The sequence below is a fragment of the Grammomys surdaster genome, unplaced genomic scaffold, assembly GCF_004785775.1.
Source record: "Grammomys surdaster isolate TR1022 unplaced genomic scaffold, NIH_TR_1.0 173, whole genome shotgun sequence".
Classification (NCBI taxonomy): Eukaryota; Metazoa; Chordata; class Mammalia; order Rodentia; family Muridae; genus Grammomys; species Grammomys surdaster.
The window spans coordinates 295934-320325 of record NW_021604621.1 but is presented as its reverse complement, the minus strand read 5'-3'; the positions used below and the strand labels follow the sequence as shown (position 1 = coordinate 320325).

Genomic DNA, 24392 nt, shown 5'->3' with positions numbered 1-24392 from the left:
AAACCAAGTTTTAAAGAGATTAATTTGGCAAAGCACACAAAGATATTACAGGAGATAAATGAACTGAGAGTCATATTAAAGTCCATCTGATTCCTAAATCCTTTCTCTTTATTTCTATGCTAGAAAGGGGGCTATAAACATTTTCATTGAGGAAGTTTAATTTCTTAATGCTTTTTCTTACTTTAAAATGAAGACATGACAGTTGTTTGGTAGGTTTTTCTTTTTTCTAATTTCTTTGTCTTGCTTTATTTTCTTATGGTGCTGAAGATCAAACCCAGAGACTTTCATATGCTAGGCAAGTAGTCTACCTCTGAATTATGTCTATAGCATTTGTCATTGTTTTGTTTTGTTTTTTGTTTTTTGAGACAGAATAGTCCAGGCTTGTCTCAAACTCCTAAGTACCAGGACTATAGGCATTTGCCACCATGCCTAGACCCATTCCTTCAGTATGCAATTTTCCTATCATTTTTCAGAAACTATCCGGGGTGTGTGTGGGGGGGTGGGAATCAAAATGGGTGTCATTGTTCTTTTCTTCTTTTGAATATAAGCCAATTACACATTTCAAAGTATGATACTGAAAAACTACAACAACCAAAGGAAGAGCACTGTTTCAAACTAATAAAACTGTTAGCAAAAAGTTCAAATGAACTAACATTCTTCAATTATTTACTATGTGTTCAATACTTTATAGCATCATGGAGAATAAGTATTACTGGGTCTCTTTCATGAATAAGATAATTGAGATTCAGGTTGCCAAAATGCCCAATATTACATATTTATTCATGTGTAGAACAGGAATTCATGCCAAGCAATCAGACTCAAGGACAGCTGTTCTTGCATTGTAATATGCTATCTTCAACTTTCAAATGGAACACCTTCACCCTTGGTACCATAGATAGAAATAAAGAAATAAAGCAATCAAGTAGCTTTCCTTACTATAAAAGGTTATCTGTTAGTCTTTCATTACATTACTTAAGGTTAAGTAAATTCTCTTACCTTGTTAGCAAGTTTAATTAACAGACATCATTCAAATATGAAGAAGTGAAAATGCAATGGTTGAGGGTATTGTTGAAATAGTCCAGCCAGGTGGAAAACTTGTGAAGACTCGGGGAGCAATAAACACTCAAAAGGCTCAGGAAATAAACAACTTACAAGCCTCAGAAAATTCCTGAATCCTAATAAGATTCAAAAGCCCTACCTACCCAAGAAAAAGTTTCTAGAAAGCTTTTTCCTAGAATGAGGGAATATTATATGAATACAGTGTATTATATAAAAAAAAATTTAATGAAAAACTTGCACTATGGGGAGGATCTGAGAGGAGACAAAAGAGAAGAAACTGGGATGAAAGAATATACTATATGAAAAAAAATATTTTGAATCAAAAAAGTTTCAAAAATAACTTTAAAAAAAGCCCTCATCTCCCTTCAAGGTATTCTAAGAATGTAACTTTCATGAGTTATATTGCCCATCCTGGAGTGGGCTTCTAAGTGATGCAGCTGCTTTAAGCTATCCATACTCCTATGAGTAACCACAATAAACTCACTAGTTCGCTAAGCTAGACTCAGATGGAATTGTTTCTTTAGTCAATGCCCTAGTGGGGGTGAGTAGATACTTGTTCCTGTCTTCCTAGGAAAAGATACACGACAAAGGACTACGGAAAGGAGGTGAGAGATAATCTTTACATTGGCCAATTCTAAATCTTACACCTCTTGCTTGCTTGCAAAAATGAAATAGACTGGGAGGAAATCAAGAATTTGATGCAAAAACTCTTTAGAAGAGCACTTTTGGAACAGTGTCATAGATGGTTTGCTCATGGCTTTATGTATGAATGAAAATCTTCATTTTTCTCGTCTCCATTCAAATGGCTATTTAAATCCTCTAAGAAGAGAAAAGATGCATTTGAAAAGCTGTTGGCTAACTAAAGCACAAGTCAAATTTAAGATATATTTAAAAAAAAATTAAGACGAAGGGATGGAGAGATGATTCAGCAATTAAGAACACTAGCTAGTCTTCTAGGACTCTGGTTCTGTTCCTAGCACCCAAATGATAGTTTACAACCACCTGTAACTCCATTTCCAGAAGATCCAACATCCTCACCTGGCCTATAAAGGCACTGCAGGCATATGACACACAGACATACATGTAGGCAAACAAAATGTAGGTAAGTCTACATTTAAAATACAAATAAATAAAAATATCTCAAAACTCAGAAAATTTTAAATGTTATTAGAATAAATAATTCAGAGATCATCCAAAATTAGAAAAACAAAATTTCTTCATGGTGACCCACAGGGAGTATGACAAAGAAACTCAATACAATAAAGTCCAAAGCAGCAGTCCAATTGGAAGGAATGTAATAAGCTGAAGAGCGGCAGGACTATCATTATAAGCAACATGAGAACACTAATGAGTAATATCTAAAGTTTATCTGTAAGCTAATTATTTGGAACTACAGAAAACACTTTTTTCCCACAGTAATGTTGCTAAAGTGATTGTATTTTCAAAGGACCACACGGATTATTGCATGTTGAAATGCTTTGAGGATTAAAATGTAAGAAAATAAAAATAATATTACTTAACCCCAAACTTAAAAAAACTTTTTCAAAAATCATATCACTATAATCTTAAAGCAAAGCAAACAAGAATATTTCAGATTTATCCTGAATACTAGAACATGAGAAGGTAAATTTAATCAGGAGAATTACATACCTGATAGGAATTTTTGTGGTGGTTATGGGCGTGAGTGTAGCTACATGCTCAAGGTCAATTATATATCAAGAACACTGACAAAATAGGAAAAAATGATACAATAGCAACCTATATATTCAAGAATTTCTTGTATGAATCACAAACTAGTGAAGTTTCACATAAGAAAAAGTAGTTTTAATGGAAATTAAACAGTAATTGAATTTTAATGAGCCAAATGTTCTATCCATCATAAATAAAGTGTAAAACAAGAACACTAAGGTCCCTCATTGTTCTTACTCTAGTAAAACTCATCCCTCTTTTTAGTGACAGAAACGCTATGAGAGAACCTAGTGCTGCTGGGTGCAAATGATCAACATATATACTCTTTATACTAAGGCATTCAATAAGTGTAAGTCTTAAAAGTAGTCAATAAAATGGATGCTGGAGGATAGTAGTGAGATTCAGCAAGCCTCTTCTCGAAAAGAAAGGAAAATAGGAACAGATGAAGTACGTATGTTTCAATATGCACAAAGGGAAGATTTTTTTAAGTATAAAAGAAGAAAGAAACATTTCATAACAAAATAGGAAGAATATAGGCCTTCAAATTCTTTACTGTTACGCTCTCATTTATACACATAAAAAAATCAATTAGGGCTTAGAGGATGTAACATAATAACCACACAACAGTATCCAAAAGCCAAAGCAATTCCTAAATTCTCAGTCTGTAACTCATTTCTATAACCATACATTTTTGTTATACTATAGTATTAATTCATTCTTTAAGGTTTAGCAAACTATTGGCATATTGAGGGTTTTTTTAAAAAAGTATTTCTTCTGATTACAAAAGTAAAATATATTCACACTAAGAAATCAGAGGATACAGAAAAACAAGGAAGAGGAAAATAACCTGTAATTTTCACCAACAATGTTAATAATATGGTGTTATTTTCTTTTTGAATGCCAAGATATCCTTAATTGCAGGCAGCATTTGTCTAAGCCACTTCCAGAGAGATCATAAAAGCACAACAAATTTCAGTACCATCATCTTTCAGAAAAGGTCAAAATGAATACCGTTAACTCAAAGTCACAGATTGGTACCTGATTGTTCAAGTGTTAAAACCAAATGATTCACAATTAGATTCTGAACCAAAGAGCCTCCAATTACATCTGGTTTCCCACTGCTCAGCATGAATCACCAGACTTTGTTTAGCTAAGAAATCAATATTGTAGTTAGTCTATTGGCAAATGCAAGCAGTACCACATACCGCGATGCATAGAAGGCCATATACAGCTGAAAAAGAAGCAAGTGGGACATGGAATAAAAACAAAAGACTCTCATGCAGAGCTCCAAAGTGGGTGTTGTAAGGAAAAGTGTAGCGGCTCTGAACTGTTTTAATATTCTTGCTAAAACAACAATAACAACAACAAAAACCCATGAAGAAACACACACAAAAATACTTCATGTATTTGGTAATAACACCCAACAACATGTATGGGAAGATAATCACCATATTGTTTCTGTGGCTGATTGGATACAATTGGTAACTGTGATACAAAACTTTTACACATTGGGTTATTGCTTGTCTTCTGGGATTCAATATTATTTCATTTATCAAGTTAGGTGCAAGTTACACAAGTGCTTTCATTTGTGAAAATTCAATTAGCTCCAAGCTAATAATTTATATAGCTTTTTAGTTTGTATGCTGTACTTCACTAAAATTTATATATATGCATATATATTATACATGTGCATATATTACATATTATACATTATTATATGGTATATGCATGTTATATATGCATATATAAATTCTCATATTCTTTTTTGCAGTGCTGAATCTCCAACCCAGTGCCAATCCTGAAAATACATGGTACCCTATCAAAGTTTGGAAAAACTCCAGGACCATTTTACTGTTGGGTAAACAGAATCCATTTTTTTTAAAGGTACTTCAACTGATGAGGTACAACTGTAAGAAAGTCTTGACTGTAAAAACAAAAAAAGATATCACCTTATAGGGATGTTGAGAGAAAGAGAACTCCAGCACAAATGCTGATCAAATTCAAAGGGGGTTAAGGATATAGCTCAGTTGGTAGAATGCTTGCCTAGAATGCAAGAAGCCCCAGAAAGTGAGCTTGGTTACATACACGTATATCCCCAGCACTCTGAAGGTGAAGGCTTGAGGATCAGTACTTCAAGGTCATCATGGGCTCCATAGCATGTTGGAGGCTAGATTGAAATACACCATACCTTGACTCAGAATAAAACATCTTTCAAAAGAACAAAGCCACAATCGACAATGCATATGGGGTAGAGTAGACCACGTTAGAACTATCGAGTATTTCTTTATGTAAACATCTATGGAGAGCATATTTTTGTTTTAACTGATGCAAATCACACTGCTCCTCATCCAACTGTTGCACTTCCTTTCTCCTAGCTAATGGAAGACAGGTTCAATTCCAGTCCCTAGTCAACTGACATAACCTTCAACTATGAGAGAACTCCTTTTTTTCTTTTTGCATAAAGGAAAACATTTGATTGAGGCTGGCTTATGGTTTTATTATGGTAAGAAGCATGGTGGCATGTAGGCAGACGTGATGCTGGAGAAGGAGCTTAGAGACCAACAAGTCTTTTAATTAAAAGCATTGGGTTTTGATATAGGGCTGTGGTATACACAGTATATATGTACAATTTAAAAATAATTCCATAAGAAGAATAACAGAGTCAATTAACCTAGGCCTTTGAGGGCTCCCAGAAATGGAACCACCGACCAAAGAGCATACATGGGCTGTACCTAGGTCCCTGACACATATGTAGCAGATGTGTACCTTGGTCTTCATGTGTGTCCTGAACAACTGGAGTGGGGACTACACCAAAAGCTGTTGCCCACCTATGGATCCTGTTCACCTAAGTGGGCTGCCCTGTCTGGCCTTAGTGAGGATGTACATAATTCTGCAGTGATATGAGGTGCCAGGGTGGGTTGGTACCTGGGGAGACCTCCCCCTTCTCAGAGAAGAAGGGGAGGGAGGTGGGGGGAGGAGTTGTGGGGGGATTGGCAAGGAGGGGGCTACAATTGGGACATAAAGTTAATAAGTAAATTGGTAGAAAAAAGAAAAAATAGATATGTAAACCAACAACAACAATAGTAATAGTGTATACTTGGAAAACATACTATTAAGACACTAAATATGAAAAACGAGTTTTTCTACAAATTTGTATGCCTTAATTTTTTCTGAGTATTACTACCGTGGCATTAAGTATGAAAAATTACTACTATGATAAAAGTAAAATATAATGCTATACTTAACACATGGAAAAACAGACAAGAAAAATTATTAATGGTGTTTACTTCTGTGCTTTGGAATCAGGAGCATGTTTTTTATATCTTACCTATACTTAGCTGTGTAATCAGAAAATAACAAAGAAAAAATGTATGTACTATGTACCCTACACTCCTATATTGAAGCTTGATGCTTTTCATTACAATTTTTTTTTATCGTTTTAGAAGTGGAGCGAAAAGCAGTAAGAAGACAGAGAGCATAGAGATTACCTGTGACAGTAGCTATGTGATAATCCACATTTTCCAGAGATAGAGGAGGAAAAACAACTTTATGGCATGGAAAACAATGTACGGATGTAGCTGGATTACCTTTTTTTAAAGGTGAACTCATTTTATGCTGGGAAATTCAAAGTTGAACATGTTCGGTGGAAGCATTTTAATTGGAGACACAAATTGAAGGCTGGCATAGGTTTTTAAGCATCCAAAAATAGCACAGGGAAAGCACAATGTAAAAATTATAAAAATTCATTTGTCATTATTTCCTTGTTACTCAGGTCATTTCGCTTTAAAACCCTGTAGAATTTAGTCATTATTTGGTCCCTACAGAAATTGAGGCGCCTATAAATTGAACTATTCCTATCCTTTAATCATATATTCTCCATCCTATGAAATCCTAAATCCTTCACAAACTATGGCATACTCTATTTTGTACACTCAGACAAAACACACACACACACACAGAGAGAGAGAGAGAGAGATTTAACAATGCTCAATAAAATTCGGCCCTGTTTCCAGGCCTGAGATACCTTTCTCATGAATCTTATCACTTTCCAGCTTTTGACTTCTTGGGTGCTGAGGGTAATTTAGAAAGCATTTCTAAAGCACACCCAGAACAAAGGATCCTATGAAGAATCTAAAAATTAAAACATGAAAATGACTACCATCCAGCCTGAAGGAAAAAATACATCAACGAATAACAACCAGCAAAAGGCAGAAGGTATGACAAGAGATGAAGTGCTGTTTAAACTGAAAGGTTATTTTGTTTCAGGTGTGAACTGTAGGGGTGGAGGTGGGGGGCTGTATAGAAACACCACAATTAAACCTCATAAATGTGAGTAATTAGTGTACAGTAATTAAAATTGAAACTGGCATTCACAAAGTGGCCCATGCCTGCATTCCCAAGACTTAAGACTCATGATGCACAAGCAAGGGGATCACAGTGAGTTCAAAGCCAACCTCGCCTAAATATCTACTTTCAGGCCAGTCAGGCCCCCACAGTGAGACCCTGTCACAAATAAATAAACAAAGCTGAACAATTTTTAAAGAAAAAAAGTATCTTAAAGGATAAGGAAGCATTTGTGCTGAAATTTGAAGGATGAATGGGTTTCTGACCAGCAGAGTTAGGAGGAACACATGGGTAAAAGCAAAAGTAAACTCAAACAGCTTGTTGAATAGCTGGGCAGTGGTGGCTCATGCCTTTAATCCCAGCACTCAGAAGGAAGAGGCAGGCAGATCTCTATGAGTTTAAGGCCAGCCTTGTCTACAGAGTGAGTTCCAGGACAGCCATGAGTTCCAGGACAGCCAAGGATACACAGAGAAACCCCATCTAGCAAAATCAATAAAGAGCTTGCTGCACAAGCCTCATGACTGGAGTTAGATCCCCAGACCCTGGGGTAAGGAGACAATCGACTCCTGAAGGTCATCTTCTGAGTTTCACATGTGTACTACAGCACCACATCACATGCTCATAGCAATCTAAAAACTATTAAAAATGCACATTTAAACAACTGATACTAGGAAAGGACAGATAGGAGTGAAGAAGGATATAAAGTTTTCGAATGACTTTGGGACCAATTAAGTTGCGTATGTAATACTGAGCAAGGTATTGTAAAATGTATAGGCAATGGCATTTGATGAGCTGTGCTCCAGTAGCAACATGGAAGAACTGTGTGCAGGAAGAAAATGACTAGAGAGAAGGAGTCCAATCAGGAAGCTAGCTGCTGTTCTCCAAGAGAAGACACAGGAACTGAAAGCAGGGTATTAATTATCACAAGAGAGAAGGGGACTATGTGACAGTATTTAAAGTGATAGCATCAACTGGATGCTGCAGCTGTTGTAATAGAGGGGGCAGATATGAGGCACAGGGTACAATGGAAAAGAGCTATGAAGGACATTCTGAAAATGGATTTGGCAATGGTATTTCTCATTGGTAAATCATCACCACCCAGTGCTTTAATCAACTCTAACTCATTCAAGAAGAAAAAAAAAAGTCAAGAAAGGATTGGGATGGTGATAAGTTAGTCTAAAACCATATTTTGCTGCCAGGATTGGTGGCTCAGGCCTTTAATTCCAGCACTGGAGAGGCAGAGGTGGGCAGAAGAGGTGAGCAGATCTCAGTGAGTTTGAAGCTAGCCTGGTCTACATAGTGAGACAGCTCAAACCAACAGTATTTCAAGGCTCTTTTAGAACGGAAAAGGAAAAGATCGGTAGCTTGACTGAAAAGAAGCTATTAAAGAAGAGAATGTTAAAGCTAGGAAGATCAAAAGAGTTTTTCCTTGTTAAAAAAAAAAATCTATCCGGTCTACTCTATGCCTAGAGGGTTTAAATTAAGATTTTGAGTTATGTAGACTTTGAAGTACCATAGGCTGCTCATTTTCAAATTTTGTTCTCTAAACATAGGACTCAATTTTCATTTTATAAAATACATTTAGCTAGCTTACTGGGATTAATAAGAACATTTCGTCGACACTATCTCATTTAATCCTACAACCTCATGAGGCTTTTTTTTTAAAAAAATAAATTATGCCTGTCTTGCATACGAGAGAATTCAGAGAAGTAAAATAGGTGCCCTAGAGATTAGAAATAGTGCCAGGTCCCAGTCTATTAACTAATGCACTATATTATCATTCAATAAAGTATACAAGCAACTTTTATATACCAAACTGTGTTTGATGAAAGAACACCCACTCATGAACTTACACTATTTAGTTCATTCACTTTTTAAAAAAAATAAAGCCCCCAGAAACAATGCTTCTCCTATGACCCTTTTGCATATGTTTCAAGTACTTGTAAATGTGTCATAGATGATGAACACTGTAGCTCTGCATGGGTCCTTCAATAAATTCATGCCTGCCCCTATTGATGTAAGGAAAAGTGTACCAGCAAGTACACAGAGCACTTCAACCGGTAGGCTGTGCTCAATTAGACAGCAGGCAGGCTTAGGCCCATCTGCTTGATCTGAGGAAGAAGAGTTTAAGTTGTGTACTAGAGAAAGCACGCTTACCATACTTCATCGTGAAAAATCGACATTTTAGATGGCTGCAGTGCTTACTCTAAATTTTGGCTGCTTCTCATCTGATTTTCATATTTGAAGTGATTCTGAATAGTTAAACTTTGCTACCAAATTCTCCTTGGGATTCTCTTCTCAGTCTCTGGATCACAAAGTGATCCAGACATAATTTGCACAAGCTGATAGTAGACTACATTTTGTGTGTGTGTGTGTTTGTGTGATTTTTATTTTTTTGAGACAGAGTTTCTTTGTGTAGCTCTGGCTGGCTCTGAACTCAGAGGTAACAGACCCATCCGCCTCTGTTTGTAAGTAAAGGCATGCACCACCATGCCCAGAGAGTAAAACACCTTTTCATCCACTAAAATATAGCTTCATTTCCTAAGTGATTGCTCAATACTGTAAGATTTCTCCTAACTGGAATAATAAACAAACAAACAAACAAACAAACAAACAATGGTTCTGCTAGGCATGGCAACGGCCTATAATCTCAGCCTGCAAGTAGGGTCAGCCTACAGCTGAAGCAGTAGGATCTTCAGTTCCCAAGGCCAGCCTCAAGTCACTGGGTTACAGAGTGAGTTGGAAGCCTCTCTGGGCTCTCCAGTAAGATCTTGCCTCCAAAACAAGTAAACAAAAATGAAAGCAATGGTTTCAAACCACTTACTTCAATCACTTGAAACAATGGGTATTAAAGATTTTACCATTATGGTAGGGGGGAGCATAGGTATTCTGTTCAAATGATTCACATGTAGCCCCTGTGACAGTCTGTGAAGACTGTGTAAACAAAGAAAGCAGCAATGGCTTTTCACAATTGGTGGCCCTAAGTAATCCAGAATGAATTAAAACTTAAACCTCCGCCCCACTTCCCCACCACTATGATTCAAGGCATTTTTTTTTGTCCAGATATTTAAAAGGAAGGCCAGGATTTGTTCTCAGGAGAGAAAAAATTGAACAGCACAACACTTTCCAAATCCTCCACGGCAAACGTGAATAAAGTGGTTTCTCCCTGTGCTGAAAAGTAGTTTCTCTAGGAGTTCCGGAGAGAATTGCCATTTTATGCCTCAAAAGTAATCTGTTAGCTTTCGGGGTAGTTCACATAACAGCAATATTGTTTGTGCAATCAATTTGGGTAATAGAAAGCTTCAAAAGTATCCAAATATCCTTCAGTGCACTTGTGACTTTCTTTATTCCTATATGAGATCCTGCAACAGACCTAATTAGATTTTTCAGAACATTCATATCTCCAAATTGGTAACTAGAGAATCATATATTTGTACATTCACTTTTCACTTCCTCTTATCATTAATCTATTATGCAACTAGCATCTATGGATGTTTATCATCTGCTACCTGGCTTATATGTTATTCTTAGTAATCGTCCCAACATAAATATCATCTTCATTTATAAATAGGGGAACCAAGACTCAATAAGGTTAAATAACCTGCCCAAGGTCACAAAGCTATTGTGTGTTAAATCCAGAATTGGACTGTCAATCTTGACTTCAATGTCTGTTTTCCTACTACGCCATAGAGACTGTTACTAAATAATAATGTGTAGATAGAAAGCCTAGCACATAGTACGAGCTCACCAAAAGTTAATTTTGTCTCCTAAAACTGCCAGATAAATATCCTTAACACAAGTCCAGTAGTTTAACCTGGTACTCTCTAAATAAAACCTATTATTCAACTGGGAATCATTCATGCAAATGAATCTCATTTGGAGAAGACTAAGTCAAATCCTTGTAAAATCAGATAGCCAAATAAAGACTTTAAATTTTCCTAAGCCTCATTATTCAACTTGAGTAGCCTTTAAAATGTAATTGCATCCTTATCAATATATTATCATCTAGGAAAGATAGTTTGCTCCCTTAATCAATATACTGAATCTAAGAACTGCAGCATTTTAGAGCTGATCCTGTCCATAGTATTTTCTTATCTCGGCTGTATCTGTGCATGCTCTGGCAACTTGGTGCCCAACGCTCAATGCCTACACTACCATTTGACATGTAACTTGTACAAGGTCGTCCCAATGCTGAGCAAAGCGAGGGGGCTTAGAGGAACTCCAATCTCTGGGGTTCTGATTCAGTGCTCTTTCCATTATGCCATGCAACCCCTCATTCCAGGCTAGAGCTCTCCAGGCAGGGCCAGTGGTACTACTGCAAGCAAAACACACATTCTCATGCAGTTAAATAACTAAATTCCTTCCTTCAGGGACTCCTAAAGGAGTCTCTGTCTCTGCTAACCTTTAGTTACACTGCCCTAGACTCTTGAAGGTTTGATTTCATTTTTACCCTACAGGCAAACCTGTGGATAATCGGTTTCTTATTATCCCGTCTCATTTGACTGATGAGAGTACCAAGACTCAGAGTTCAGATAAGTTGCCCAAGGTCACAGGACTAGTAAGCACCGGAGCAGAAATTTGAATCGAGGTCTGACTTTAGGCCCAGCTCTTAACAGCTATGAAACATTGTTATTAGCCTCTTCCCTCCTCGCCCCTGTTTTGTTTTGTTTTGTTTTTTTCCCTCCACTTTGTCCTTCAGGCCCTAAAATCACAAACCACAAAAAAGGAGGTTTCTGGAAGGGCAGCTGAAGGGAGTAAAATAGTCACCCCCACCATGTCCACACATTTCAGAAGTACCTGGTTGACTTTTTACAAAGTCTGGGCCTTTATTTATTTTATTTTTTTCCAGTAACATTAATCACCTGCTTTGGAACCCAAGAAGCTAAATCAGGTTTGTCAAGAGACAAACAAAAGCACTGATAACAAGAACTACTCCGGATCCAAGACCACTGGGCAGAGAAGTCCTAAGCTAAAGTTTCCACAAAAATTACAATGAGGTTAACTGAGTACTGTAACATAATCTTGTACTTGATTCATAGGAAATGTGAAGAGAAATCCAGAGAGAAGAGGAAAAAAAATCCGTTTTTATACTGCAAAGGGATTCGCAGGCAATGTTCTCCCTCATAGTTTAAAAGCCAATGTCTACCCTCCCACACCCTTAATGTTAGGAAAGCACTCTTGTGAAACACCAGGAAAAGAAGCAAAAGCCCCCACTGTACCAGCCTCTGTGACACCCCCCCCCAACCCCGTTTGTGTCACCCTTTTCCACCAGGGGCAAATTAAATTCTGAAGAATTCTTTTGCACCCAACCCCCACACCTGGTGACTCTCAGGAGGACCCTGCTCTACTTAGTGGGGGCAAAAAGAGGCATCCGTTTTCTTTCCAAGCAAAGGGATAGAGAGAGGCAAGCAAGGAGGGAAACCTGGGAAGCTGGTCACTGTAGAGGTTTAAAGAGCTGCAAATTAGTAGCTGCACTCACCCGGGTGAGACATGGGGATGACCTCATTGCGGGTCCCGGGGAAGTTAAAGATGACGGCTCCAGAAGCCCCTTTCTCATAAGCCAGATGGATCTTGTCCGCAAAGGTGCAGCCTCCGCCGCGTTGGATGAGAGCCAACCAAGATACTTGCACCGTGCTCCCCCAAACCGTGGGCACAGTGAAATTGGTGTGCGGGTTACAGGCGTTGAGCGCCCCGGGCCCGTCGGGCGGTACCAGGACCCCGGAGACCGGCTCCAGCGGCGAGTCCTGGCCGTACACGCCCTCCTCGCTCAGCTCCCACACCGTGCGGTTCACTCCGGTGTGCGGAACCCGCCAGGACACGTTGAGGTACGCGGTCCACACGGCTTCGGCTCCCCGGGAACCGGGCGCGTGCGGACTCAGAGCCAGAAGGAAGCACCAAGCCAGCAGCCGGGCAGCTCCGCAGCCGCCCCGGCAGTAGACCCGGATCCTGGACGGCGGCCCCATGGCGCGCACTCGGCGGGAGACCCGGGCTGGGACTAGGTGCGAACCAGGTGGGGAGCTGGCGGCTAGCAGCGGGCGCGGGGCCAGCGAGGTCGCAGGCAGCCCTGCCGGCGGACACGCAGCGTCAGCGGCCAGGCTACTGCAGACGCAGCTCCTGCAAGCAAGCGCTAGGGATGCTCGCTCGCGACTGCCGCGGCCTCGTCTGGCTCTGGGACGTTTGCGCGAAGCTCCGCCCAGCCGGCTGGGGGTAGAGGTGGTTGGGAGAGCGAGCCAGCGAGCTAGCGAGCAGAGAGGAAAGGACACTGCGGGATCCGCCTCTTTAAAGGGTCACAGGATGGGAAAACATTACAGGAGAGACTCGAGGTTGGCCAGCCAGGTGTGTCTTGTCCTTTTTAGGAAGAATGCTCGGCCCGAGACGCTGGAGAATGCGCCAGTTTACAAGCTTTCAGTTCGCAGTTGGATTGGAGTCGGTTTTGAAAGGCACAAATTCCCTCCCGTTTGCCTGAAGGGGAGTTTGGGCTTTGTGGTAGGAGACTGGAAAAGTACTTCTGAAAAGCCGCAGGTCCAAAGAGTATGAGTTCTGAGTAGGTGCTTAGTGCCGAGGTTAGAGGCTTCCTGTTCCGCCCTCCCCCAGGAAAGGGCGAGCAAAGCACGTCCTCATTACTCCCTTTATTTAATTACTTTCTTAGTGGCCCCAAACAGCATGCTTCTCTTTCCCTGATCTCAGCAAGTGCTGTACGTGTCAGAGTGTCTTTCCTACAATCACCCGAGGCTAACACACTGCACCAGATGCCTCTTGAAGCAATCTTGATAACCACAACAGAATTACCATCACACACCTCAAAGCCAAGCCTCCTTTTTTTTCACCTTCCACAAATTAGGTTTGACCTAAGTGATATTCCAGCAAGATTCATGATCTTAACTACATTACCTTTCTTCTCTTGATACCAACAAGAATGAGGTCGGCCCACCTGGACAATTCGCACTTGTCACTGTTAGTTTGTAAGTTAGTCATAGTTCAGCATACATTCCTGTCAATACTAGCAATGACTACATTTTCTGGATTCTCAAAAATTGTTCAGGAAACTAAGCTGAATGAATATACCAGGTGACAGCCAGTTTAGAGTTTATTTATAATTCTGATTTTTAGACAGAGTCTCCCTATATAGTCCTGACCAGCCTGGAGCTAACTATGTAAATTAGTACCATATGCATACTTTAGGGCAATCCTCTTGCTTAGTTGAGATTACAGTTAAAGACATGTGCTACCAGGCCCAGCTTCTGAACAGTGTTAACCCTTTCGAATTTACTTCTCTGTGCCTTGATTTGTTTAGAAATTGTAAAATGAGAATGATAACATTGAGTGAATGGAGTTGATCAGATAGTTAAAAGTCTTCCTGTGAACCATTCAGGATCCTGTTAAGCTGAGTATGAAAATTATGTTAAATATTGTTACTCAACAAGTTCAGGGGCACAGGAGTTCTACAATATCAATGTTGTTGCCTTGCAGTAATAACCAAAGACCATGCTGTTTATGAATTCAGTCTTAGCTACTCTTTTGGTTCAATCTAATTTCCAACACAACTGTCCTAATCACTCTCATCTCTAAATCCTTGGTCCAGCATTTACTCAATAGTATTTCTCAAGATTAAGCATAGGTTTATTCTATTCTTGATACTCTTAGGACCCCAGAGAAACCTAGAGGAAAATGAACACTATCTATCAAACACCAGCTAAAATTCAGGTGCATATTCTGTGAAACACGAACCTTGAGTGTTCAAAGGAACTTTAGGAGCATTTTGGGGCGAGTATGGGGCTGGTATGGGGCCAGTATGGAAAAATATCCCCCCATGTCAATGGTGTTAACCTTTGAGATGCAAAATACTCCCCCTAATAAAACCAGAATAGTATCATCCATCTATAAGATTAGTATAATTTCAGAAATCATCTGAGTCTGTTCATGGAGAGCAATCAAAATGCAATTAAACAATACTAGTTGAATGAAAATCAACTATATTGTTCTTGGAAGAGAATGTGATCAAAAGAAAGGAGTTATTTTATAAGATATCTACAAAAATAAATATAGGGAAATGCTTATTCATTTCCTCCATTTATTATTTCTTAAGTATTTCCTCACATGTACTATATACTGTGAACTAAATGTAAGTCAAATAAAATATCAACTATTCTTTATAGCTCATGAATTAACTTCAAAGGATAAGAAGTGATCATTGCATTACTAACTAGTGTATGCATATGGTCCCATCTCTACAATAGAGGTTACACAGCACAGGCCAATAGTGGACAGCGGAGAAGACTTCCCTGTGCTGAGCTCAAGAGGATTAGCCTTTCTAGGCAAAGAGCAACACAAGAGAAGGCATGGGAACCTGACATAGAAGTGCTGGAAACCTGCCATTACAGCAGGCCTTCTAAGTGCAAAATGGTTGAAACCTAGAATATGAAAGGAAGGTAATAGGGAGAAAATGAAGGGTCTGAGAATGAAGTGCAGTGGTAGAGAAGTTGACTAAACACACATGAGATTCTGGGTCCATCCCCAACATGACAAAATGTAAGTAATAAAAATAAGAGATAAATTCAAGGCTATATAGAGGCCAGGCATTTAGCGTTTTCGGGAGTAAAGTTAGTAAGTATCTGGACTTTATCCAAAACAGTAATATAATCAGGATTTAAACAGAGAGTAATATCAGATCTGCAATTTAGAAATCACTATAGCTTTTCTGTGGATAATAGATTGGAAGGAACAAGAGTAGTATGGGGGAGCTGAGGTAGATTTTTGGCGATATTCCAAGTGGGAAATGAAGTTAAGATGGAGTAGATAGGCAGTAGATATGAGCAGATGTGGGCAGAATGGGGATTCATGTTGAAGGCCAAATCAACAGCACTTATTTTGAGGGATGCTACAGAGGGAAGAATGGAGTTGAGCCTACAGACTAGATGTGTTCAGGCAGGGAGTACAAGAAGAGGCCTTAAAATGTGTACAGTTGATAAGCAAGAAAGAGATAAGGTCACTGTAGACTTTTTGATTTGAGCTGTGTGTAATAGAACCAGGTAGAACCGTGTAGTATGTCATTGGCTTTTCTTATTATTGGACACTTACTAAATGTAAGGCACTGAAGAGGCAGAGGCATAAAAGGGAACATTCTTTTTCTCAGTGGAGTCAAGGTTTAGCAGGAAAGTCCGAGAGATAGATAATAAGCATATATAATAATGAGCAGTATGATTTAGTGAAGCATGGTGTTACTTAAGCAAAGAGGGTAACAAGTAATGGCATATGAGGATAGCAGAGAACAAGCAGAAAACTAACAGTCAGGAGTTAGGTATGGCTGGGATATATGCTATGAAGGATGAGTTAATAAAAATGAAACTAGTCAAGTACGTAGAATGTAAAGAGTTTAAAACATGCAAAATCATACACATATCACTTATGAGGATAAACATAAAGCAAATTTGACAACACGATTAACGACTGTTACATCTAGATGGTGGGCATAGAGATATTAAATTATTTTTTTAACTTTTCTGTATATTTTATGCTTTTTGTAATTAATGGGTTTAAATTGTAAATTTTACAGTTTTAAATTGTCTTTCATATGTATGTTTGTTTTGCCTGCATGTATGTGTGTGTATCATGTGAGTGTCTGATACTTATGGAGGTCAGAAGATGGCATTGGATCCTCTAGAACCAGGGTCACAGGCTGCCACAAGAGTGCTGGGAATTAAACTCATGTCCTTTGGAAGAGCTCTTAACCACTGAACCATTTTTTCTACTCTCTTAAGTCATGGATTAATATTGAAGTCAGTGAAACAGATGAATAATATAACAAATCTCAGTTAAAAAAATATCCAGATTGTTTTGAAAGCAAGACTGGTGATAGAAAGACTAGTGAGGAGGCTAACATCATCAGATCTCTTTGGCCAGTCTAGCCCAATTATGAAATGAAGACATTAGGCTACCATAGCTTGATGACGTGAACTATTAAGCATCATCCCCTTGCTCTGAGTCCATCCTCACCAAGCAACCTTCTTATTATCATTTAGCTTCTCATGTAAATATGCCTATAGGGAGATAATGTACTCATCAGCAAACACTAGTATCAGGTCCATTTGGAGGTTATACTTCTCATTATAAATTAATCAATTGGCATTCTGGCTTGTATATTGGCCTCCTGTGGATTTGGTTAACTCCAAGTCAGTCCCCAGGAGGCCAGCCTCTGGTTATACTACCAGTTAAATTTCAAAGTTTTCAAAGCTGAGAACCAGATTGTCGATCCTGATTGCGTCAACTGTCTTTCCATGATGAGTAACTTGCTGGCTGTCCCTACGTTATCCGCATGTCTTACTGCAGAATATTTTCACACTGTAACAGCTGCCCACTACTAAGAGTTAAGTCTGCTGCTGATCGGTCACATCACCATTGTCAGGGAGTTGACTAGATATGCTAGCACCCACTTCTGCTTGAGAACTTGCAGTACCAGATCACACTCCTTCACAAAGCATCACACCCTGAGTAAGACTACACTTTTCCTGTTAGAAAGTTCCTGTTAATGTAGTTCAATTATCTCCCTCCCACTTCCCCACTCTTTTCTTCTGATTCTGGGTCTTCAGTGTCTCTATAGTATCTTTGGCCATATCCCTGTTCAACTAGGGCCTTTGCTCTCAGGAATGGCCCTGAACCAGATCTCTCCTGATTCCTGACAACTGAGTTGATGAATATTAAGAATATTCTCTCAGAGTGTTACTCTCTTTAAGGTTATTAAGTTACTCAACGACTGTTCTTTAAACACTTACTAGGTGTTTTACATGCATATCTCCATTTTTTATCCCCATTTTTTTTAAACAAAACAGGAAACAGGCTCAAAATTAGCAGCCAGCCTAAAGTCATAGTTAAACAGAAGCAGAATTCCAATGCAGTTCTGACTATAAGTATTAATAGCTGATAATGACTCACACCATTCTTCCGTAGAGTGGCATGCACACTGAAACATTTCTTATGCTAAAGAAAGTTTAAGGAATGTTTCACAGATGCATTTCAGGCACAGTCACCATTGAGGTAGGGAATAATATCTGAGCCAACAGCCTTTTTGTATTCTTCAAATCCTATCACAAAGATGAACCCTGCCAAATGCTTCTATCAACACCAGCAAATGAAACAGCCCTGAGTAGGCTCTATCTAACGATGAACTGATAAACAGAGCAGCATCCTTCAGGAGCAACACTGTGAGAGATTACACTTCCTATGACCCAGAGTATCTACAGAGGCATAGAGATTGACAATAGTGCACAGCCTAAAATATGTCTGCAAAAAATTGAGACATCGCATCACATCTGACCTCTTACCATTAAAGAAATGACAAAACATAGCTTGAAATGACTAATGTCTTCCATGTCGGTGATACTGTAGGTATACAGCTGGATAACATAGTTGTTCAGGCTCTGTAGAGAGAGCACGGCAGCTGCTATTTATGCAGGAAGATAAAAATGGTGAGAGTGTAGAAAGAACAACTGAACAAAGGGAAACAAATTGGCAACATGTAACGGTACTTCGTGTTTGCAGATAACATATCATCACTTGCAAATGCAGATATGACTCAATTTAGCCTGCACTGGTCTATAGTCATTGTTATTATACATCAGAAGAAATGATAGAACTTTAGGGAGGGGCTTAGCCGTATTCAGTATGCAGTGCCTAAAGCAAAGAGCAGTCTCCTTGTGTCCATCATGAATAGCTATAAATGAGAACTTGCTATGGTCCAGATAGTTTTTACCTGTAAAGGTTATATACTGTATCTTAACAGAAGAAGAAACAGGTCCAGGTCTGTAGGAGGAACTAAGGTGGGAGGAGTAAGGAGAGGACGAAGAAAAGGAAGAGGAGGAGCTAGGGAGAGAGAGATGTAGGAGCAATGGAGAGCCACGCAGGTGGAGAGCAGTCGTGGGTAACAACTTTTATTTAGGTTGGCTAATTGGGAAAACAACTCTCTTTGTATGGGCATACTGTTATTGATAATTACCAAATATATACATATATAAAGCCTTTGAATAATCTAAAGCATTAGAATCTCATTTGTACCTAGCCCACGTGTTTGGCGGGATGCTCTGGGCAATGCCCAGCCTTGCGGAGACAGCGTGGAAGATTGGCAGAGCCATTTCCCATCCTGGGGTCTCGTAGGTGGCAGGGCTGGTGTTTCTGGCTGGCCATTTCTAGCTGAGGCGCGCACGTGGCCTCTGGCCAAGGAACATGGTGGCTGAGCTAGGCAGAGCTGCCACAGCTTAGTCGGCTTGACCAGCAGTAGTTTTTAAATAATTACTTCAACACAGGTCTAGGAGCTTGATGATGTCACCCATGATTTTACCAAATAACCAAATGGAATCTGACCCCATGCCCTTGTACAAAAAAGCACACTCTTGTCATCTTCTCACTTTGCATCTTATATGACACTACATTGGAAAATAAAAGCAGGAAAAGGCCTTCTATTTATGGGGAGCCTATTATGTACTAAACACTTTACAAGGATCAATTATATCTCCAGTTTTTCACAATACACATTATTATTAAAATTCCCATTATAATTCAGATGAGGACCTAAGTTGTAAAATGATGAAGTAGCTTGATGAAAGTTACACAGTAAGCATATGGTAGAGTTAGAATTCTCATGGAAATTTTCTTGGTTCCCAGTTCTATATTCTTTTCCCCCTAATGCACTATCACTCTGCGTACATGGAGATGATACCATTACAATGTGAAGAGAACAGATCCTTCTTGGCCATCTCCGGTAAGAGTTTAAGATGCTAAGAACACATTCACCCGTGACCCCTGCTGTCTTGCTGAGCAGCCCCAGAAATCTTAGATAATCAAGACTGGGGATGTGTCTAGTTATCAAATGCTTCATAATCATTATGAATGTCTATATATTCAGTTGTACAAGCTCACTCGCATGCGAGGATAGAAAAGTGTATTTTGACACATGCTTAGAGTGGGTGTACACAGTGAGGAGAACTAGCACAGGAAGTATACTTTGTTGTAGTATATCACAGAGAATATGGACTAAATTGTATCCGCTTGACTTCTACCAGGGGATCAAATTACATATAGTGAATTTAGGTAGTTCAGTGGATCTCAGATTGCTGAAGAATTTCTTTGCTCAACTGTGGAGAAGAGCTCAAGGTGAGTGGAAATGGCTTAAAAGGATAGTTGAGCAGAGAAGGCACTGAAAGGAGCAGTGGAGATGTGGGGTGTTTCCGCTTCACTGTGCTGTTGGATGAGGTTATGAGGGAAGCTCATATTGTCTCATCGGGTCTTCTACCTTTCCTTTTCGAGTTTCTAGAGAATTGAAGATTCCAAGGGTATTAAATCTGTGACCACAAGAAGGGGTGTGTGTGTGTGTGTGTGTGTGTGTGTGTGTATTATTGATGGAAGAAAAAAAAGAAAACTTGGATAAAACAGGAATGGAAAAGAATTTTTAATGAATTGTGCCCTACAAGACTGACCATATATTTGAAGCTTATCTTCAGTCTAGTCATTCGATCCTAATATGCTACTCTATAGTCTAGAGCCATAGAAACTCATTTCAATCTCCACCCTTATTTTTAATGTTGGAGTTGACTGGTTGTATGACAGTAGAAGTTCTATTTCTTCTTTCTCAACCAAAAAGTGGGGATATTGATGATAAATTGAACAGATTCATTTTGAGCCACTTACATTATTGCTTAACAATTCCAATAGTATAGTTAAATTCAGCTTCACTGAAAAGTGCATAATTAGGAAGTATCATTTGTGGACGTCACTCATATACTTTTATAAACCTCTACCGAGTAGCCCACTACACACGTTCAGTACATGATACAATGATACAGCCTAGTGTCTGAGACTATAAACCTGAATAGCACACTATTGTACCGAGCATGGAGGCCAGTTATGAATCAGTCAGAAACATTTGTACATGCAAAAACACCAAGAGACAAAAAAAGATAAAAGAATAAACTATTTTTAAATGGTACATCTATATGCAGCAATTATCATGACTGGAGCTTACCAGTCTCTTACCAGAATTTATAAACACTGTATACTTAGGCAACACTAAGTTAATAAAAATATTTTTCTTCCTTCAATAGTGAATTAGCCTTGTACTACATTGATACCAGTGTTGTCCCCCCACCCCCATTATTTCTCCCAAAGAGGCTTCTGTTCTGAGAAATTAAAGGACTCTGAGAGAAGATCACAAATTCAGGACAGAAAAACTCCAGTATGCAGTCAGAGACTGTATTGTTGGTATCCAGACGTTGGACACTTTTTGTTCATGAGCATTTGGAGATCATTTATATAAAAGACTATTTGTTCTTAGGAAAATATTCACCAGCAAAGAAGCCTTTTAAGAGGACAGAGAAATTTTGTTTTTTATTTTTTCTTCTGTAACAAATATATATATATATATATATATATATATATATATATATGAACTTGGTGTATTTTAATAAATAAGCTGTTCTTTGCTTGTTTCATCATTTTTTAGTTTATAAATGTTTATATTTTTAACTTTTTGTAATAATCATCAAAACACAAATTTTACAATATTTCTCTCTCCTTCCCTCCTTCCCTTTGTTCCTTCCTTCTCTCCCTTTCTTCCTTCCTTCCTCCCGCCCTCCCCCCCCCCCCCCCCCCCCCCCCCCTCTCTCGCTCTCTCTCTCTCTCTCTCTCTCTTTCTTTCTGTCTTTTCTAAAAAAAAGATTTATTTATTATATTTATGAGTACAGTGTAGCTGTTTTCAGACACACCAGAAGAGGGCATTGGATTCCATTACAGATGGTTGTGAGCCAGGATGTGGTTGCTGGGAATTGAACTCAGGAGCTCTGGAAGAACAGTCAGTGCTCTTAACCTCTGAGCCATTTCTCCAGCCCTGTCTGTCTATCTTTTTTCTTTCTTTTCTTTCTTTCCTTCTTCTTTTGGAAAGGAGCTCTTGTTATGAGTTTCTGGCATGGACTCATGTTGTAACCCAGGCTACTCTCTAATGTGCTTCAGTTCCCTGACTCCGTCTCCCAAGTGCCAAGATGACATGCATGCACTACCACTATTAATAATGGTATTCCTTCTATATATCTTTATTTTTTATGCCTTTTACACTTATTTATTATTATATTATTTTTACCTTTAAAACATTTTTGTTAGCAATAAAGACACAAACGCTTACACTATCCTAGGCCTACACAAGGTCAGGATCATCAAAATCCCTATCTCTCACTTCCCTGTTCAGTCTTCAGGGAAGTAACAGGAACAGGACTGTTATCCACTGTGATAAAAAGGTCTTCTGGCATTTGTCTTAAAGAAACTGCCTTAGGATCTTCTTGAGTGTGCTACTCTTTGTGTCAGAAATATGTCCAAGCTGTCTTTTGTTCATTTTTTAAAGCACAGAATTGCCTTCAAAGAGAATAATACTTTGTGAGCATTTATATTTTTAAAATTAATTTGTTTTAATTTTTGAGATGATATTATAATTATTCCTCCCTCCAAACCCTCCTATATACCCCTTCTTGCTCCTCTTCAAATTTATGGCCTCTTTTTGCATTAATTGTTTTTACATACATATATGTATATGTAGATACATATACATTCCTAAATATATAAATACGGCCTATTAGTCATTTGAGTTTATATGTTTTCAAACTTTTTAAGGAGCTAGCTATAGGATACTTGCAACACTGTGTGATAAACATTTTACCAAACTTTCCTGGAAATCTCCTTTCTTCTCTTATACTTTCTTTTCCTTTTACATCTTCAGCTATGCATCCATTAGATGACAGTGAGTTTTCAGTTTCATTTTAAACTTATGGGACCACCATCATCTATCACTGACCAAAAGGACATCATGTGGCATATGACTATACATCTAAATAGATATTTATGATTTTGTTAGTGTGTAAGACACATAATAGAAGAGATGTTCAGTGAATGGTTTAGACCCAGTACTAACTCAGTAAATAAGACACAAAGGCACAAGTTAAGTAATTTAAAATGTGCCTGGGTAATACAACCCACAAACAGAATTAGATTCCTTTTCATTTGTAATGGTATTTGCTATTTCCTACAAAAACTGGTGATTTTGAAAAGAGATTTTAAGTATTGGTATCCAGATTTAGGGAGTAGCTCCTGGGTTTTCTCACTGGGACTTTTAGATTGGGATGTTTTAGAAATATTCTAAAAAAAAAAAAGTAGGACTATTAGAAACAATACTCAGTATATAGCAAGCCCTCAGCTACCTTCCCACTGAGGGTTGAAAAGTTGGAAGCTTGCCCTTTAAGATCAGGAACAATACAAGGGTGCTCCTCCTCATTACTTCTGCTCAACGTAGTACCAAAAGTCCTGACCACTTACGTTACACAAGAAAGAGAAATGAGAACCATCCAAATGGTAACGAAAGAAGAAGCAAGCCTCATAACGTGATAAGAAGTTTTGTGATGAGTAACCTTTTCCCCCTTTGATTCAAGAAAATTATTGCATTATAAAAACTCGTATATGCGAGTTATCTTACAGGGTTTCAGAAAATTAGAAAAAGTAATCGGATATTATTGAAAGGAAGTGAATCCTTATTAATATTTTGGTAGCAGTGACCTCCAGGGGCCATGGGGGAGCTATGGACTAATTTGAACTTCTGCCCTGACCTCTTTTTTTTTGACAACCTATTATATACAGAATACCATAAAACCTCCTGGAAACAACTTTGGGGACTGATAAACACATTCTGTAAGGTTACAGGATAGAAAATCAATGGAAAACAATCAGATTAATAAGATGCTCTCTTAAAAAGACATCGAGAAAGATAATGAACTTACAATAACCTCAAAATGACATAGAATAGGAAGAATTTTAACCAGAGGTAGCAGATCTCTACAGCAAATGATATAAAGCATGGATGAGAGAAGCATAAATGGAAAGATGCTGAGCTGAAGAATAGAAAGAATTAATAGTTAAAATATCTGTAATACCAAAAGTGGTTCCCTTATAAAAATTCCAATGTCATTCTTCACAGAACTAGAAAAAAACTCTACCATTTGAATGGAAGTACAAAGGCTCTGAAATAATCAAAGCAGTGTTTAGTAAAGCACACACAAGGCCAGCAACACATAAAACTGGGCAGGGTGGCACATACTTGTAAGCACAGCCTTTTGGAGGTTGTGAAAAGAAGCTCAGGAGTTCAAGATCACCTTTGGGTACATAGTGAGTCTGAGGCCAGCCTGGGATATTTGAGACCCTGTCTCAAAAAACAGGGAGATGAGCCATGGAGAACGCTTGTTTGGTATAAAAAGTGGAATAAAATATTTGAAAGCCAT

The 24392-nt window shown here is 38.6% G+C and overlaps 1 protein-coding gene across 2 annotated transcripts in view; it reads right to left on the bottom strand.

Moving 5' to 3' along the window:
• Rnf128 (ring finger protein 128) overlaps nucleotides 1–24392 on the bottom strand; it is a 101971-nt gene that overhangs the window by 44000 nt on the left and 33579 nt on the right. The window contains exon 1 of one of the 2 annotated variants that reach the window (XM_028767471.1): nucleotides 12572–13247. The exons of the other annotated variant lie outside the window; for it this stretch is intronic. Within the exon in view, the coding sequence (XP_028623304.1) occupies nucleotides 12572–13055 (484 nt within the window). The 5' untranslated portion in view covers nucleotides 13056–13247. Of the gene's footprint in view, nucleotides 1–12571; nucleotides 13248–24392 lie in introns of those variants that run through there. 2 annotated transcript variants of the gene reach the window in all.